We start from the raw sequence: 16,743 nt of genomic DNA, 5'->3' as shown, positions 1-16,743 counted from the left end.
CCCTGGTTGGTGTGTTTTTACTTTAAAATTTTTTTTTTTTTTGCATATCGCGTGTATGGGCCGCACCCCGAAAATTGGCCCTCGAATCTTGAAAAAAAGAAAGTGCGGCCCTTATACGCGTTTATACGGTATTTCGCGCGGCGAAATATAGTCATGAGGAGCTTTAGAATGTGTGCAATACAACTGGCCGCTTTCTCCGGCATAGTGGTAATAAGTTCGTGATTTTTTCGGTGAAATTTGATTTTCCGGACTGCCCGATTTTTCGGTCGTTTTCGCGGTCCCTAGAGAGTCCGAAAAATCGGTCGTCGACTGTATTAGTGACTGCGTGCAGCCACGTTTCGCTTTCAATGCTATACCCGTTTTGCATACACTATGCTTGTGGTTTGGTTTATGGGTATCCAACGTCCCAAAGTAACTCAGGCTATGAGGAATGCCGTAGTGATAGGCCCCGGAAATTTAGACCACCTGGGATTCTTTAATGTGCACTGGCATTGCACAGTACACGGGCCTCTAGAAATTCACCTCCATCGAAATTTGGACGCCGCGGCCGGAGCCTGTTACGTTAATGCCACTACACTAAAATTAAAGCCATGATTAAGCTCTAGTGAATGGCCTCACGACGTCACGAGTTATGTCATTGCGTTCATACCAACCAATGACTGGCATTCTGGCTAATCAGTGTGGTGAGTTGCCACGACAGTGCGTGATGCATGATGTCAATCCATTCCAACCAATCAGTGGTGCTGCATTGCACCTCCTGTGTTACCCGACACTGGTGCCACATAAACTGGAAACATGACCTTAACAGCCGTCGCTGTAAGAAGTCCACAACTGGGCTTTACTGTCCCAGGCAGATCATAAGCTGTTCAAATTATCGAGCCACCAAAGCCACAGGTAGGTCTAAGACTTTTTCCAAGTGTTTCAACCCAGAAAAAGCCCAGCACCGAGCCATGGGAAAGCTTCTCGCCACTCGAAAACCAGTGAGCACGCGCGGTGACACTGGGGTTCAAACCTGCAGCTTCCTGAATGCGAGACAGCTGCTCAAACCACCATGACAACACGGCAGTAGTGTAGTGGCTTGAGCGTCCCCTCACAGTGTTTTTAGTCCAGCTGCCATGAGCAGGCTGACAGATCGAAAACAGCCACTCACGCCTCCTCCTGGCTGCAGCGGCCTGCTGCTGGCTTCCCTGCGCTGCCTCCCTCAGCTGGATGACCACCTTGAGCACCCGCAGGAAGAACGCCTGCGAGGACATCTTGGAGGTGAGGGTGCCCATCGAGGGCAGCTGCAGCTCCCGGCCACCCTTGGGGAGCCGGCCTCCAGGGGGGCCCCCGGGACCACCCACGGGGCCACCCGGCGCGGTGATCACCACCGTCGAGTGCGTGAACCGGTCCTGGATGGTGCCCGCTGCCGAGCGTTGGATGCCTGACGTGCCTGCAGGGGTGAGGCACAGGAGGCCATTCAAGGCAAAGTTCGAAGAGTTCGCACTGCTACAGTGGTGCTCAAAGGTGCTGGAAAATGCCGCAGTTGACTCATTCAGCTTACACTTGCTCCCCTATGAGAAGGCAGCTCACCTGCCAGGTGCCCACACAAATAACACAGCATGCTGCGAAAGAACCGACACCTAATCATTTATTACTCGATTACCAGGATTTTAGCAGGCACTGAAATGTCAGCAAAGATACGCAGAGGTGGGCTGCATCCAGTAACAAATCATATATGCCACAGGTGTGGTATGAACGAATTGTTGCAGCATCCTAATTAAATAAAACTGGCGGGGGCTTAGCTTTGGTTAAGCCTGGTAGGTGTGCGCAGCGCGGCAAACACACACCGTGACTGCAGCCGGGCTCTCTCAAGGAGCGAGTTGGTCACCCATAATCTAGAGCTGGTATGATGTCACAGCAGCAGTAGCGCCACAGGTGCGCGGCGCGGCGTAACTGCAGCCGGGCTATCTGAAGGACCAAGTTGGTCGCCCATATTCACTCCGCTAAAGGTCAAACGTCACTGCGGCCGGGTCACGCGAAGGCTTGAAAGTGCGAGTAGTAAGTACTGCTTTCGCAATAAAACAAAATGTGCTCTTCATGTGACACACAGGTGCAAAGTAAAACATTCAATCATAGATCAGCGGTGCACACCCCTTAATCACCCAAATTTCACGCTGTTCTTATGCTCGAGGGCCCTTCTGAAACAGTAATTCTAGGATTCCAGTCTTAACAATAGTGGGGGACACAGGGGTCAAATCGCAGAAGACTTGAAAAACAAATACAGAAAACACCATATTCAGTATCTGTATGATCTTCCTAACCACACCCAAAGAATTTTCTCCAAGAACAGCCTTGAAGTGACTTGAAAAGGTGTTTTTGAGAATATAGGTAGCAAGAAAAAAACTTGCTGAAATCTGTGAAAAACGTCCAATCTTCAAGCGTGATAGCTCAGTTTTTGCAGTGCCGCTCAGAGCAAGATTTGTATCACTGGAAAGCTAGTTTCACTGCAATTGGAATCGTTTCCTGTTGGAATCGTGTGTCTGCAATTAAAACAGAAGCAGAAACAGTTAAAATGCGATGGCCTCTGGAAAGCCGCTGCTTAGCATCAAGTCTGGCCTGTCATGCAACGCTCAGTACGCCTTGTGTAGCTGCTGATGACAGAGTGAGAGAGTTCACACTCCCTCACTCTAAAGGCCTCCTCGTTACTAGAACATAATAAACCTATCTATAAACTTCTTAATGTTGATGCAGCCGGGCACCGCAGAACTGTCCCCAAGAGTGATACAACGCCAGAGACTAACCGGGCTGTGGAGAGGAAACCGCCGAGGTGCGACCTGCAGCTCTGGCATCATCCCGCTCGTTCTCCTCCAGAGCGAGACGCTCAGAGGCCAGGCGGGCATTGAGCGTCCTCAGCTCGGCCAAAAGGGCGGCGATGGAGGTCTCGACGGTGGATCCAAGCGACCGTGCTCCCTCGAGCAGTAGCCGCAGGACTACCTGCCGTGCGGAAGGGCATCCCCGCGATAACCGCAGCAACAGAGATGTTGCATCCTCCAAGCCTTCCTCTGAGCACGCCTTGGACGTCAGCGTCTGCGAGGAAAGACACACAAAAAAGGCCAGTCGATGAAATAAAAACACAGCAAAGCAATTTCTACTGGCTTGCCTTGCATCAGCACGGTGAGGCTGGTAACGTCGGCCTGACGTGTCGGCATGACCAAAAAAAAACGAGTTTCAAAAAATGACATTTGCGGAATTTACAGCTATCATTTTCCAACTGTACCACTTTTTTCCTTTAAGAAGTCATCATTTTGACCATAATATTAAATTCAGATCATCGTGTGGGCTGAATTTATGTAGGCGCTGACAATTTAATAGCATGAAAATTTTGGACATCTGGCTATCTTAGTATGTCGATATCTCAACATATAGGACAGATAGAGATGTTGTATTATTTGCTAAGGGAAGCTGAAGGCACAGTGTGTGCAATAATCGAAGCAGATTTGTTCAATCACACTTCAAAAATTTATAATTTCGCAAAGTTTACCGATGCACTACATTCACACTTTGAACACTGATATTCAAAGTGCTGTAAAATTACTAATGAGGGTAAAACGGAAAAACTGCTTTGATTATTGCACTCTTTACTCACCATACTATGCAGCTGTGGATTAAAAATGATTTTTTATTGAGCAGTTTTTTTTGCACCGAGGTACTAATGAATGACTAATTAAAATTAATTACCTTGGGAACCAACTAATTTATGAGAAAGATAATTGCATTGTTGAAATCAGTATAAAAAACTGAGCAAGATAGTACAGTTTTATTAGGATTGGGCTAAAAATAAGGAAAATAGATCTAAGACCAGTGTCCCCCCTTAATGAGAAAGATAATTGCATTGTTGAAATCAGTATAAAAAACTGAGCAAGATAGTACAGTTTTATTAGGATTGGGTTAAAAATAAGGAAAATAGGTCTAAGACCAGTGTCCCCCCTTAACTGACCAGCTGAGAACTTTCATGAACTGACAGCGCAACTAGGATAAGACTAGCTGGTGCTCACACTAACAACACATGTTCAGGTTGTCACTGAATGCACCTGGAAATTTTTGCTTTTAGTAGCACCCTCATAGTTTACAGCTCTGCACACATACACCTTTCAAGTAAGCAATTAACGAATATTGCTGCACATAAGTCAATGTTCTTTTTCTCCAAAGCGACCTTCTAAAATCACCGGGTCGACCTATACGCGGAGTCAACTTACTTGCAGCGTAAGGGTCTAAGGCAGTTTCGGTTGAGCCACAATCCCACTATGAAAATTACAAACGTCCGCAGTTCTACCCAGCTTGCTCATAGTATGGTCGCTTTCCCTGATGAGCGGTAGAGTGTCGTTCAAACCTAGCCAGAGGTAGGAAACTCCGGCTAGTTTCGCTTTCAACTACTTTAGCAGCCCACCTGGTGAGAGTAGGAGAGCTGATGTTTACGACAGCTGATGCGACTACAACATGCTTTGTGGTGCTCGATATCAGGGAACACATTCAGCCCGTGACAATGCCGCAGTGACAGCCACACGACTTCCTGCAAGCGCATGTGCCATGCACGCCAGGTCACGCACCTCCACGGCGAGCTTGAGATGCTGCTCAAGCACCACACTCTCCACTTGCGAAGACTCCTCTTCCATGGGCACCACCTCCATGGGCTTGCTAGGGGTTTTCTCTGCGGCCGGCACTGGAACCACAGGTGCAGTTGGCAACACTGGTGGCGTTGTCGATGGGGCAGCAGCTGCCGCCGCGGCCGCCGCTGACGATGCGAGGGCTGCATGCACAAGGACAGAGAACTTTAAGCCTAAACGAATCTTCACTGCAGATGTGAAACCAAGTTAGATGCACTGTCCTTCACGAAGAACTGAGCCACATGACTGTTTTGACTGAGCATAGCAGCGTCTTCCACGTGAAGGCATGAGACAGTCTTTCCATCCGTGCCAAATGCAAAGACATCAGCGAACACTCGCGGGTTCGCACAGCAACCTAGCGTGGACATATATATATATAGTGGACATATTTGAATTGATCTGTGAGGTACGCTTGACAAATGTGGCATAAACTTGACGCTCATTGCTCTCACAAGAAAATGCTTGTTCTAATCAGCTGCTGGTGCTTGGCATGCTTGCAGGACTAAGTGCACAAAAATGAAGCACAAGAACAAGAAGGACGACAGGTTGGAGCGCCGATTCCTGCAAGCATGGAATCAAACCAACTGTCCCAACAACATGTATTTTTGCTTGGCACCTCCGAGTTTCCTTTTCATTTCATGATGCTCTTGGATCCAATTCAAAGCTAAGAAGGCATACATGCTAACTGTTCGCTCTACCACGCTGCACACTCTGTACACCATCAATGTGATGATCGAGATGAACAGCCCAGGAAACAGTGGTGAGTAGACAGAAGCTACAGAATTAGCATTATGCCCTATGTCACAGGGCAGAAAAAAAAAATTTCCTCAAGCGATAAAGCTATGAACCAGCTATCAGATGATACTGTACGGATCACACTGCTCAGTAATTTTCTGCATAGCACCAACAGTGAATCCATGTCAAATAAGTTCATGCAGTTAGTGTTCCACTGCCCAAGTGCCTTGCTGCTGGTCACGCTGGTTCCTATCTGCAGACTATTGCTTTCGAAAGCAGGCTTTTTTGTGCTGCGTTTTGCATTTCCACAAGTAATAAGCTTTCTCCATCTTGCTACTCTACTACAGCTCGGTTCACGTTACATCCAAGGAAGAGTAGACTTAAGGGGGGACACCCCTCTTAGAACTATTTTCTCTATTTATGGACAGATTTGCACCAAATTTTCTCTGTTTGTACATTTTCATGTGCTGATTCTAAAACTGCAAACGGTTTGGGCCTGCAGCAGTAAGTTTTATATTTATCATGGAAACTATGTCGTTTGTTTGGAGGAAACTTGGTTAATTAACATAAGACTGTGTGAAGAACATTACTATTTATAAACGATCTAGAGTCACCAAGGAGTGCAATAAGGCATAAAAGAGCATTCTAGGACGACTTGGACAAAAGATTTATTTTCAGAATTTTCCCAAGGAAGCAGTGGTTTAAGCCCTATTGCACAACCTGTGCACTTATCTTTCTAGCACAAAAAGAATTATACTAATAGCTGATATAGAACTGGAGATATCGCTCCTCCAAAATTCTGAATGTGCCAAAATTACAGTTCTGAGAAATCGGAGAAAAACGTTTTTGGCATATTTTTGTGGCACCAAGGGTAACTAGAAATCACTGAAGTGAGTTCTGGCTCATTTCTGATGTGGGAGAACCATTTCCCGTTGACGTAATTGCGCCTGCAACAAGGAAATTGCCGGCGAACAGATGGCATAGTCTGGAGGCTGGAACCCGAGATAAGTGCCTTTGCACTGCGACCTCCCCGAAGTTGCGGTGCGCGATTCTACCGGCGCTGTGATCGCAGTCAGCCGCTAACGAACGATACGCGCTCTTTGCTCATCTTGCCCCTAAAAACATTGAGAAGCAAGTTTATTTCGTCAAGGTTTCCGATTCCACGCTTTGCGGACACCGTTTCGCGGCCGCCGCTGGCGCCGCGCCACCAGCTTTACCGGAGAGCTCGATCTGTCGCGCCGTTGCTGGCTGTCAACGGAAGCTGCATGGGAAGCTGCTTCGGTATCGCTTCTTCATCTGCATAGTCACGATTACGCTGTCTGTACGCAGCAGGAATCGCCCTGATCACTCCTCGCCGCCGCTCTAAGCACCGCCGCTGATGGCGTTATCAGGTCATCGCGAAGCGTCGGCGCTCTATCGCTGATTGTTAGATAAGGGGATGCGCCGATGCAGCGCACCGAACGCGCTTCGGATCTCTGCCTTTCGCTCCCTCGGGATGCGTTTTCAATCCTCGCTGTCACGCTAAGCACCGCCAGTTACGACGTTGTTGCGCCGCGCCGTCGCGGAGCGTAGTCGCTGAATGTAGACACCAGGATGCAACGATACAGCTTTCCCAGCGCGCTTCGGATCTCTACCTTTCGTTCCCTTTTAGTGTTCCTAGCCTAAGGTTTGCGTAAATTGAAATATTTCGCACTTAGCGCCCGACGAACCTCACTTCGCCGTAACAGTGGGACTGCCCAACCCACTCAAAATGGCGCCAGGCTGCAAGCCGTCAATGCCGTCAACCAACCAAAAGTTGCCATTTTTGTCACGTGATCTCGAGAACCAATAGCAGAGCGCGCTTTGCCCAAGTTTGTTTGTTTGTTTACTGCTTCCAGGGCTTGCTCATGGTTGCCAAACGGAATATGGGAATAGCCTGAATCGAGACCTTTCAAAGGAAACCAAAATGGCGCCGGCGGAGCGCGTATTTCTCGAACGGCAGGCAGTCAAAGTTTGGTGCGATTAGACCTCAATTTAAAGGGCCGCGCACGCTGTTTCACGTCTTTGGAATGCTATAACGCGTAAATTAGGCGGTATTTTTCAACGAAAATTCGTGGATAGCTGCGCAGTGACGTCAGGATCGCGAAAATGGAAAGGTCGAAAATAAGATTTTTTGACCAATTTTCGGCCGCAAAGAGCCGTGTCCCCCCTTAAATGAGAAAGCAACTTCAATTAAGCTTAAGCGCACATTCACAACGTAGTGCATCAGGTCAGCAGATGCTTGCGCCTGTCATAAACACCACTGGCTTTCAGTTGGTGGCACTCAGATGGGGTACCTTACTTGCTCAAATGAAGAGCGACCACGATTTTAGCACACGAGTTGCTCTTGGTGGCATGAAACAGGGAAAGATGATTCAATGATTCATAAATCTGATGTAATCTTACATGATGGGTGATTTTTTCCTTTCTATTATCTGGTAATAAAGCCAGTGTCACATTCGAGTAAACACAGCAGTCTCTACCACAGGGAACATGGCACAGCAAGGGAGGACAATTCTCACCTTCGGCGACAGTAGTGGGGTGGTGGTGCGGCTGCGGCTGCTGCTGCTGGTGTTGCTGCTCCTGTCGAGAGCAAGAGGGGACCTCGGTGGCGCGGCCCAGGAGTGCTCCGTCCAGGTCCAGCGCGGAGGCAGCGTTGTTGGCCGAGGAAGGCGGCGCAGGGGTGGCCTCCGCGGGTGGCTTGTTCTCCTTCTCCTGGTCTGGAATCGCCATGGAGACCAGGGCCAGCAGCCGGAGCAGGCGGTCCGTCAGCACCGAGCTCCGCTTCACCACGGGGTGCGCCAGAAGCGAGATGAGCTGGGCCAATGGGGATGACTCGAAGGAACCTGCGCGGGAAGTTAAAACAAATAATGGACACATTACAACAGAGAATCTAAGGCTCATCGAGGGCTCTGGATTAACTACAGCTACCTGGCCCTGAAGTCTCGGTGCACAGGCATATACCGGGTGTCCCAGCTAACTTGAACCAAGGGTTTAAAAATGAAATATTGGGGTCAGGAGAGTGAAACTACCTGCATATTGGTGACAGGCATTTGGCGCACCACAGGAAATTTTTTGTATTGCAATTACTTAACTAGTAATTAAAATAATTTTTTTTAAATTTTTAATATTGACTTTAGACACTAAGTGTGATTCGCAAAGTTGGAGAGCACTTTCAGAAACCCCCATTCCATTATTCGCCATAAAGAAAACCTTACGTGTACCTCTTTTTTCGAGCTCGAAAGAAAGCCCGCGAAATACAAAAAAAACCACGTGACGAGCGCATTCGCGCGCCGCGATCGTGCTGCTCTCAACCGTGCTTTCAGTGAACGAAATCAGCTCCGGTATTCATTCGGCGGCCCCGTTTCAGAGGCAGGCCGATATCTTGGTGGTGGTTTCTTCGGCCGTGTCAGCCAGTTCGCGCGTGACGGTGTAAATTGCAGCGAGTGCGCTGCGCTTTGCAGTCGCGATAAAGACTGCCAAGCTCGAAGTTTTCAAATGAGAGGAGTTTTATTTGCCAGTTGCAAAGAAAATAAAAGTGGCGGTTTATGGCTTGGCTGTGCGGCGATGACAGCCGTGGCATGCGGTTGTCCTGACTCCATTTCATTTCGGTTTCTTACCAATTATAAAAAGTGCTCGAATAGGTCACCTTGTGCGACGATACAGCTATGGCATCTTGTAACCAAATCAGCCGTTGCATTTCGTATGACAGCCTCAGGCATGTTTAAACAGACTTCCGTTATTTTGTCTTTAAGGTCTTGCGGTGTGGAAGTTGGTGTGCTGTACACCTTGTCCTTGATATGACCCCACAAAAAGTAGTCCAGAGGTGTCATATCAGGAGACCTGGCTGGCCAGTTCACGGGACCTAGTCGTCCTATCCATTTCTGCGGGAACGCTGCGTCGAGCCAGGTCCGAGCCTTGGCGCTGCTGTGCGCGGGGGCGCCATCGTGTTGAAACCACACATTTGTGGCCCTGGCGAGCGGTAGATCCGAAAGGAAGTCGTCAACGGGTCCTCTGAGGATATCATTGGTGTAGCGATCTGCTGTCAGCGTCTGGTCGAAAAACACAGGCCCGATCAAACTACCGTCGAAAAGTCCACACCAAACACTAAATGACCACTGGTACTGGTGCTGCGTCTGTAAAACCCAGTAGGGATTTGAATCGCTCCAGTAATGAGCATTGTGCAGGTTCACCTGTGAATTGCGCGAAAAACTAGCTTCGTCACTCCATATCACTTTGTTCAAAAAATCCGGGTCGTCCTGCATCTTTATCAGAATCCAATTAGCAAAATCGGTCCTGTTTTGGAAGTCCCGTGGCAACAGATTTTGATGAAGCTGTACGTGGTACGGATGCAGGCGGTGTTTGCGCAGTATTCGCCAAACTGATGACCTGGAGACTCCGGTATCCTCGCTCACGCTGCGCACGCTTGCTTGGGGTTCCAGAGCGAACAGCGATAAAATATGCGTCTCGAAGTCCTCGTCAAAAACAGGTGCTCTGTGTCGTGTGGACGTAAAACTGCCCATCCGTCGCAGCGTCTCGAAGGCACGCAGGATCGTTACTGAACTTGGCCGCCTGCCTGGGTGCCATTGTTGCATAAGGTCTGCAGCGCGCCTTCTGTTCCCATGACATGCACCTAGAGCCAGAACCATGTCTGCTTTCTCTTCATTTGTAAACGGCATGTCTGCAGTGCTAGTAATCACTACACCAAAGATTCAGTCTCGCATGAGAGTGGCATAAGAAGAGCACACGACAAACTGTGCTTCACCGCTGCTTCCAGCTTTCAAAATCCTCATTAGGAAACTGCAACACACAGCCGCCAACACCTCGCGGCGAAACATTATTCCCTGTATTTCTCTTTTGCTTCTGAGTGACAAAGCAGACTCGCCATCTCAGTATCTTATCAGATTGGGACTAAGTCGTCGTCGCCGGGTGCCAACTAGCTGACGCGGACGAAAAACCCCCGCCAAGATATCGGCCTGCCGCTGCAACGGGGCCGTCGAATAAAGGCCGGAGCTGATTTCGTTCACTGAAAGCACGGTTGAGAGCAGCACGATCGCGACGCGCAAATGTGCTCGTCACGTGATTTTTTTTGTATTTCGCGGGCTTTCTTTCGAGCTCGGAAAAAGAGGTACACGTAAGGTTTTCTTTATGGCGAATAATGGAATGCGGGTTTCTGAAAGTGCTCTCCAACTTTGCGAATCACATTTAGTGTCTAAAGTCAATATTAAAAAATTTAAAAAAATTATCTTAATTACTAGTTAAGTAATTGCGATACAAAAAATTTCCCGTGGTGCGCCAAATGCCTATCACCAATATGCAGGTAGTTTCACTCTCCTGACTCCAATATTTCATTTTTAAACCCTTGGTTCAAGTTAGCTGGGACACCCGGTATGCATGCTGTACCTACCCAAATGTGGCCCCCACTGCTATAGAAAGATGCAACGTTAAAAAAATTGCGCTTGGCAACAATGGGCTATGGTTCGCAGCATCGTGTATAACTCCACTGAACAATCTCAACACTAAATGAGATCACATTTTTGATGCTCGACTACATCAAACAGGCCAAAGCGCATCACAATTCTTGACCTTATAAGTTCATAGGGCATTCATCTTCTTGATTAAACAACAAAGAAAAATTTTAACCAAAAACGTTTTTGTTGTGAAGGAATTCTGTACCGCGGTCCTGAATCTGGGCGGAGCTTCACTCCAGAATTAAGTTGCATCCAACTACAGAATTTATTCTCAACAGCCATTTGGCCAGTGCTGTGAGCACGCAAGAAAAAATTGCTCATGCAGTCGATTCACTGACCTGTTGCGCCTTCTTCCTCTGGAGCTGCAGCCTTGGGTGCGCGTTTCCCCGCGCTGCCACCCGAGACATTGCAATCGAGCCGCACGAGGACGCTCCAGAAGTCACCGTCCTTGCCGGGTTCAGCAGCCAGGGGCGACGCTACGCCGGACGTCGAAGGTGCCGACCGCGATGAAGGGCGGCAAGAGGAAACACCGATATTCGTGCCGGACTTGCCCAATGCTGCAGCACCCGAATGGCCACCACGGACTTTCTCCGGCAGGAAATGGACGGGGAAGCTTTTTGCCAATGAGATCAGTGTGTCCAGGACATGCCTGGGATGGAGGAAGAAGGGGAATGTCCCCTCTCAATATCTCTCCTACCCAAGACGTTTTCGCACACATGCACTCAAGGAAGAAAGCTGGTCTCAGAAAAAAAAATATACTTTAATATCTTAGTCACAACAAGAAATGTCTAGGGAAAGATGTGTTTCTGCTTGCCGATTCCAAACCTGCCATTTAATTTTTTGTAACACTGGTGCTTCTTTACTTGCGTAATATGTTATGTAACTTTTTGCCACAAGGTGTTGAGAAATTTTGCTGAAATGCATGCTCTTATTTGTCTTAATATCAAGGAATGCGGTAAGGGTAAAATGACCAATCACAAGATGAACGCTTGCATGAGAGTGCTGCATATGCATCACCTCCCACAGACAAGGCAGATGCTCAAACCCCTAGGCCACCATATACTCCATCTAGTTGCTCTGTGCTACCAAGGGGCTCTGTCACATACAGCCACACTAAGCCACACCCCTGTAGCACTCACCGACAGACGACTGGCGATGCCTGGGGGTGGATGGTGACCTGCGGACAGGGTCGGCGACTGCTGCAGTGCCGCACAATCTGGAAGACGCTTGTGCGACAGCCCAGCGCGGCATCCAGGCTGATGGAGAGCCAGGACGGCTGCTGCAGCTGCTGCTGCTGACTCGCTGCCTGGCCCTTGTTCAGCTTCTTGCCCCGAGGGGTGTGCTGCTGGTGAGAGCCCGGGCTGGCTCCAGTGCCTCCGGCGGCCGCCACACTGTCCACCACAGGACCAGCAGCCTCCAGGGGCCTGTTGTCCTTCGTCTTTTCCAGTATGGACAGCAGGGACTGCACAAGGCCAGAACAAGCTATAGCACTACAAAAAGCACACCACAATAACACCCCAGGAAATGTGAGAGCACGCAGATGAACTCTAAGGACCACCATGTCAAGGATTCAGCATTTGAATGAGGTCTACTTTTATTCAATGCAACGTGGCCCCAATGGGCCATTTAAATTTCAGTTGAAATTAAGCATTACCGTACTTGGACTTAAATAGTGCGACCACAAAAATAACTTCAGGAGGAAATTAAGGCCTCACGATAATGAGAAAATATACATTAAGATAATGTGATCAAAGTTTTTCCGACTATAGCCGAGGCATCAACAACAGCTCAGGAAAAGAAAACAGGGCACACAACAGTGTGGAAACAATGGATACGTCGACATCATTTGAAAAGCAACACTTCAGAAATGTGCGCGACATCAGCTGAAGCAAATCTGCCGATGCATTTACATCTGCAGTCTTCCAAGCAGTAAGTGGCCGTCGTCGTCGCTATGTCACAGCTGTCATATGCTTCGTGATGCCCAGTCCTGTGCCTGCTCCCTCCTGTCCTTTCCCGACTCCACTCAACTCTTTCAATGCCTTCTCTTTCTCAATAGCTGGCGCCGCCACATTTCCACATTCAGAGCCGCCCTCTTCTAACAGTGCACAAAAACACGTGTGGCTGAATGGGTAGATAACCTTTATTCCTCTGAGCTTCTGTACCATCTCTCCCTCCACAAGTCGTATACAGCACCTAGCGCACTCCTGTATTAATTGTCGCAACTATGAGGTACACTAGTATCTCCTGTGGCACTGACCGCAACTAGGCCTGCTGTAGCAGATGCCTCTGGTTGCTTTGGTTTATGGGGTTTAACATCCTTTATTACCGCACATTCCTAACGATGCATTTGACAAGAAGTACCATGGGCATGCTCCTTCATGTGCTCAGAGGGAGCTCATGAGATGGTCGACCCAGAAGCCGGAACAAGAGGAAGGTACGAAAAGAGCAGTGCATGTAAGCAAGAGCATGCTCAGGACACATGAGGCGTGGCACGTGGAAAGCCTGGTGGTATCTCATGATACCCACAATGCAGTGCAAGTAGCCAGTTCTGTAAGCGACAGCAGTAAGAGGCCCACCTTGACGACCCACTGCCGTGTGGGTGGGTGGTAGCAGAGGTTGCGGAGCACGCGGTGCAGCCGCCCCGTGTTGAGGCGGGGCTCGTCCACGAACAGCAGCACCAGCAGGCAGGCCAGGGCCTCGTGGTCCAGCAGCTGGCGGCCCCGCGCCTGCTGCGAGGTGGGGGGCCCCAGGGCGCCCCCCGACGAGCCCCCACCCGCCCCACCCCGGGAGGAGAGGGCGTTCCACGTCCACTGGCCCCGGTGGTGGGGCACCGTGTGGATGGTGTAGCGGGTGCCCATGCGGCCCGCTGCACACGCACAGGCACAAGCACCAGGGAGTGCGCGGTGAGCGGCAGCACAAGCACACATGAAACTACAAGTATTCAAGTCACTCACTACTAAGCAGTACCATAACCAGAACACCGCAGCTGTTCCAGAATAAGTGTTCTACAGCATATTCGAGGCTGTAAAAAACACACTAGTCCTAATTCCTGAAACCAACAAAGGTGAATACAGTCAAACCTCAATATAACGAACACGGGTATTACGGATTATTGGCTATATCGAACTTTTCATAATTTTGACAAAGGCATGCTATTTCTACTTTATATATTGAACGCGGTAGGTCATGAAATGGGTGTATCGAACTCCCCAGCACCAAAGTGTGCCCGTTCAGATGGCAGGCTTCGCTGCAATGGTCAAATGACTGATGGTGATGCGGCAAGCATTCGTGCCAAGGTTTGCATTTTCATCTCGCACTCGCCAACAGCGGCGTGTAAGGCTGCAGTCCGGCAGTCAGCATGCGTTCACGCCTCTGGCATCCATCGACAGCACCATAGAAGTGGCACTGCTGGTTGTAAGGTTGCATTAACAATCTTGCACTCATGTCGGCTGTTGCGGAGGTGGTGAAATCGGCGATAGCTTTCGCTCTGACATACCACTTCCTACGTGACACAGCTGTGATGCGGAGAAGCCACAGTAGCCTGCGCTTGCGATGCTGCACGGTGAAGCCAACCTAACTGACACTCAGTTTTTTGCAGTCTTTGGCATAGCCACGAGCATCTTCGAAACGCCACCATACCCCCGGAAGAACCCCTCTCTGTTTCACAAGTAAGGATCACCAGAATTGCTATCCGTTCAATGACGAAATTGCGCCGCTGTTGTGCGTGTTTTCGACGAAATTATGCATAACAAATTTCAGCTATAGCGAACTATTTTATGATTTTTTTACTTGTTCGCTGTAACGAGGTTTCACTGTAGAGCACAGCAGGTGATGAACCACGAGGTAGCAGATAAGTCTCCCTGTACAGGCAGAAGCAACACTAGGTAACCTCTTGATGCTGCTAAACGTAGGACACACGTCAAAGATCCTTCTGTTTTACCTGGACAGGCAGGTTTCTGCCAAAAATATTTACCTTTTAATCAACAATGGTCTGCTGCACAAACTCTGGTCTTGCAAAGCAAGGGAACTCGGGAACAGCAGAAAAAAAAGCAAGGCCAGCAACTTCTGAGTGTAAATGTCCTTAACATGTTCTGTCACGTTCTTTTTTTTTTTGGACACAATAACTAGTACGGTAGAACAAAAATTGGTCAAAAATTCAGATTTTTTTATCTATTCGTTTTCAAGATCATGAGAACTTCTTGCAATTATCTGCAGATTTTTATTAGAACATACCACCCAATTCATGTGTTACAGCATTCCAAAGACGTGAATCCACAAGCATGGCCCTTAGACGCCAAATAACACCGAACTTTGACTGCCTGCAGTTCGAGAAATGCGCGCTCCGTCAGCAACATTTTGGTTGTGTTTGAAAGGTCGCAATTCTGGCTATTTCCACATATCAATTGGCGACCATGAGCAAACCCTGGAAGTGGTAAACAAAGGAACAAAATTATGTGAAACGCCTTCATTTTAATTCAAACTATTTCAACAGTGAAGATGGCTGCACAGGATGGCTGCGAGTGCACAATGCAAATGCTTAAGCATTAGCTGTGGTGTGACAGCAAAGAAAGAAGCAGGGCACATTACCGGGTGATGGTTGTACCCATCCTTGCCCGGCGGTGGGTTTTGAACCAACCAACCGCCTCCCACAGCCGAGGCATATGCCCAAGCCACTTTGCCACCCATTGCCTCCCGCCCTCTCTCTCCCTCTCTTTCTACCTCATATCCCCTAAAAGTAGAGAGGGAGAATTCCACTGTTCACTTTGCCACCTGAAGCAGGTGGCAGATGGCGCTGCGAATGCCGACGACACGAAAAACAACTAACAAGAGCCAACACTACAAAACGTGTAACATGAGGTGGGTGAACATAAAGTACTCTTAATATATGGTGGAAGGAAACAACTTAGAACAGTCTCTTATGTCATGCTTGTTAAAGCCAAAAGTGACGGCCCACCACGCGAGTCAGCCGCCAAACAGTATGCCAAGCGCACGTCCCAAGCATGTGCCGATCAGTTCAGAGCAAGCAGCTACAGAGGGAAAACCCCTTCCCCTTCGGACAGCAGAGTGGTCAAGAGAGAGAGAAAGGAATTTTAATGAGGGAAAGGTGGAGAGGTCGGCCGGTGGTAACATGGCCCTGGCCTGACACTGCTATGCCCGATAATCTCAGTGCTCTTTTGTGAAAAAAAAAAAACCACGCAACTTTGGGCACGCTTTCTGCACTGCAGTTTTAGGCAGCCGACGTTATCCGGGGCCCCTCCTATGTTCGCCCTTCCTCCACGCCTTGGTAAGGCTGCTACACCTGGGGAATGAGATCCACAGCTGACACGTCTTTCATCTACAGTCGAACCCGGATATATCGAATTCGAAGGGGATTGGAAAATAGTTCGATATAGCGAAAATTCGATATACAGATATAGGCTAAAACTGCACTCCCGATCATAACAAATTGTGGCTTACCGTTTGGAACAGCCGCGAATCACATAGTATGGGCACGCAATGTGAAAGCGCTTTATTTCGCGGAAAAAAAATCACTAATTTTGGGCTGCTTTTTTCCCTGGGAAACGAAGTTCAAAACACTGGCCTCGATCTTCTCGAGACTGTCCAGGTGCGAGAGCACAGTGCCTTCCATTTCGCCGCGACAGCGCCGAATCAGGCTAACGCTGACGGCAGTTCAGTGGCTGCGCACGTACGCGTTTCTTCGACAACACAGTTGCCCTCGTCGTCGCTGGAGTCGGCGTCTTGAACGCCAGTTACCGCTTGAAGTTCGCTGTCAGCGTTAAAGTCCCACTTCGGACGGAACGGGGTCGAGAAAATTGGACAAGTCGCGAAACGCGTCGTCCAAGCACTCATCGTCATCTAAATCTTCCGGACAT

General features: G+C 48.9%; 1 protein-coding gene across 4 annotated transcripts in view; it reads right to left on the bottom strand.

The window, feature by feature from the left end:
• HUWE1 (HECT, UBA and WWE domain containing E3 ubiquitin protein ligase 1) overlaps positions 1–16,743 on the bottom strand; it is a 142,600-nt gene that overhangs the window by 16,673 nt on the left and 109,184 nt on the right. For all 4 annotated transcript variants that reach the window (XM_089552788.1, XM_089552791.1, XM_089552790.1 and 1 more), the window contains 7 exons: positions 13,447–13,736; positions 12,010–12,332; positions 11,209–11,519; positions 7,922–8,245; positions 4,590–4,789; positions 2,784–3,069; positions 1,151–1,432 (listed from right to left, as the gene is read on the bottom strand). In XM_089552788.1, the coding sequence (XP_089408914.1) occupies positions 1,151–1,432; positions 2,784–3,069; positions 4,590–4,789; positions 7,922–8,245; positions 11,209–11,519; positions 12,010–12,332; positions 13,447–13,736 (2,016 nt within the window). The remainder of the gene's footprint in view (positions 1–1,150; positions 1,433–2,783; positions 3,070–4,589; positions 4,790–7,921; positions 8,246–11,208; positions 11,520–12,009; positions 12,333–13,446; positions 13,737–16,743) is intronic.

The sequence above is a fragment of the Amblyomma mixtum genome, chromosome 7 (assembly GCF_055824585.1).
Source record: "Amblyomma mixtum isolate Tamu chromosome 7, ASM5582458v1, whole genome shotgun sequence".
Classification (NCBI taxonomy): domain Eukaryota; kingdom Metazoa; phylum Arthropoda; class Arachnida; order Ixodida; family Ixodidae; genus Amblyomma; species Amblyomma mixtum.
This window is presented reverse-complemented; position numbering and strand designations above follow the sequence as displayed.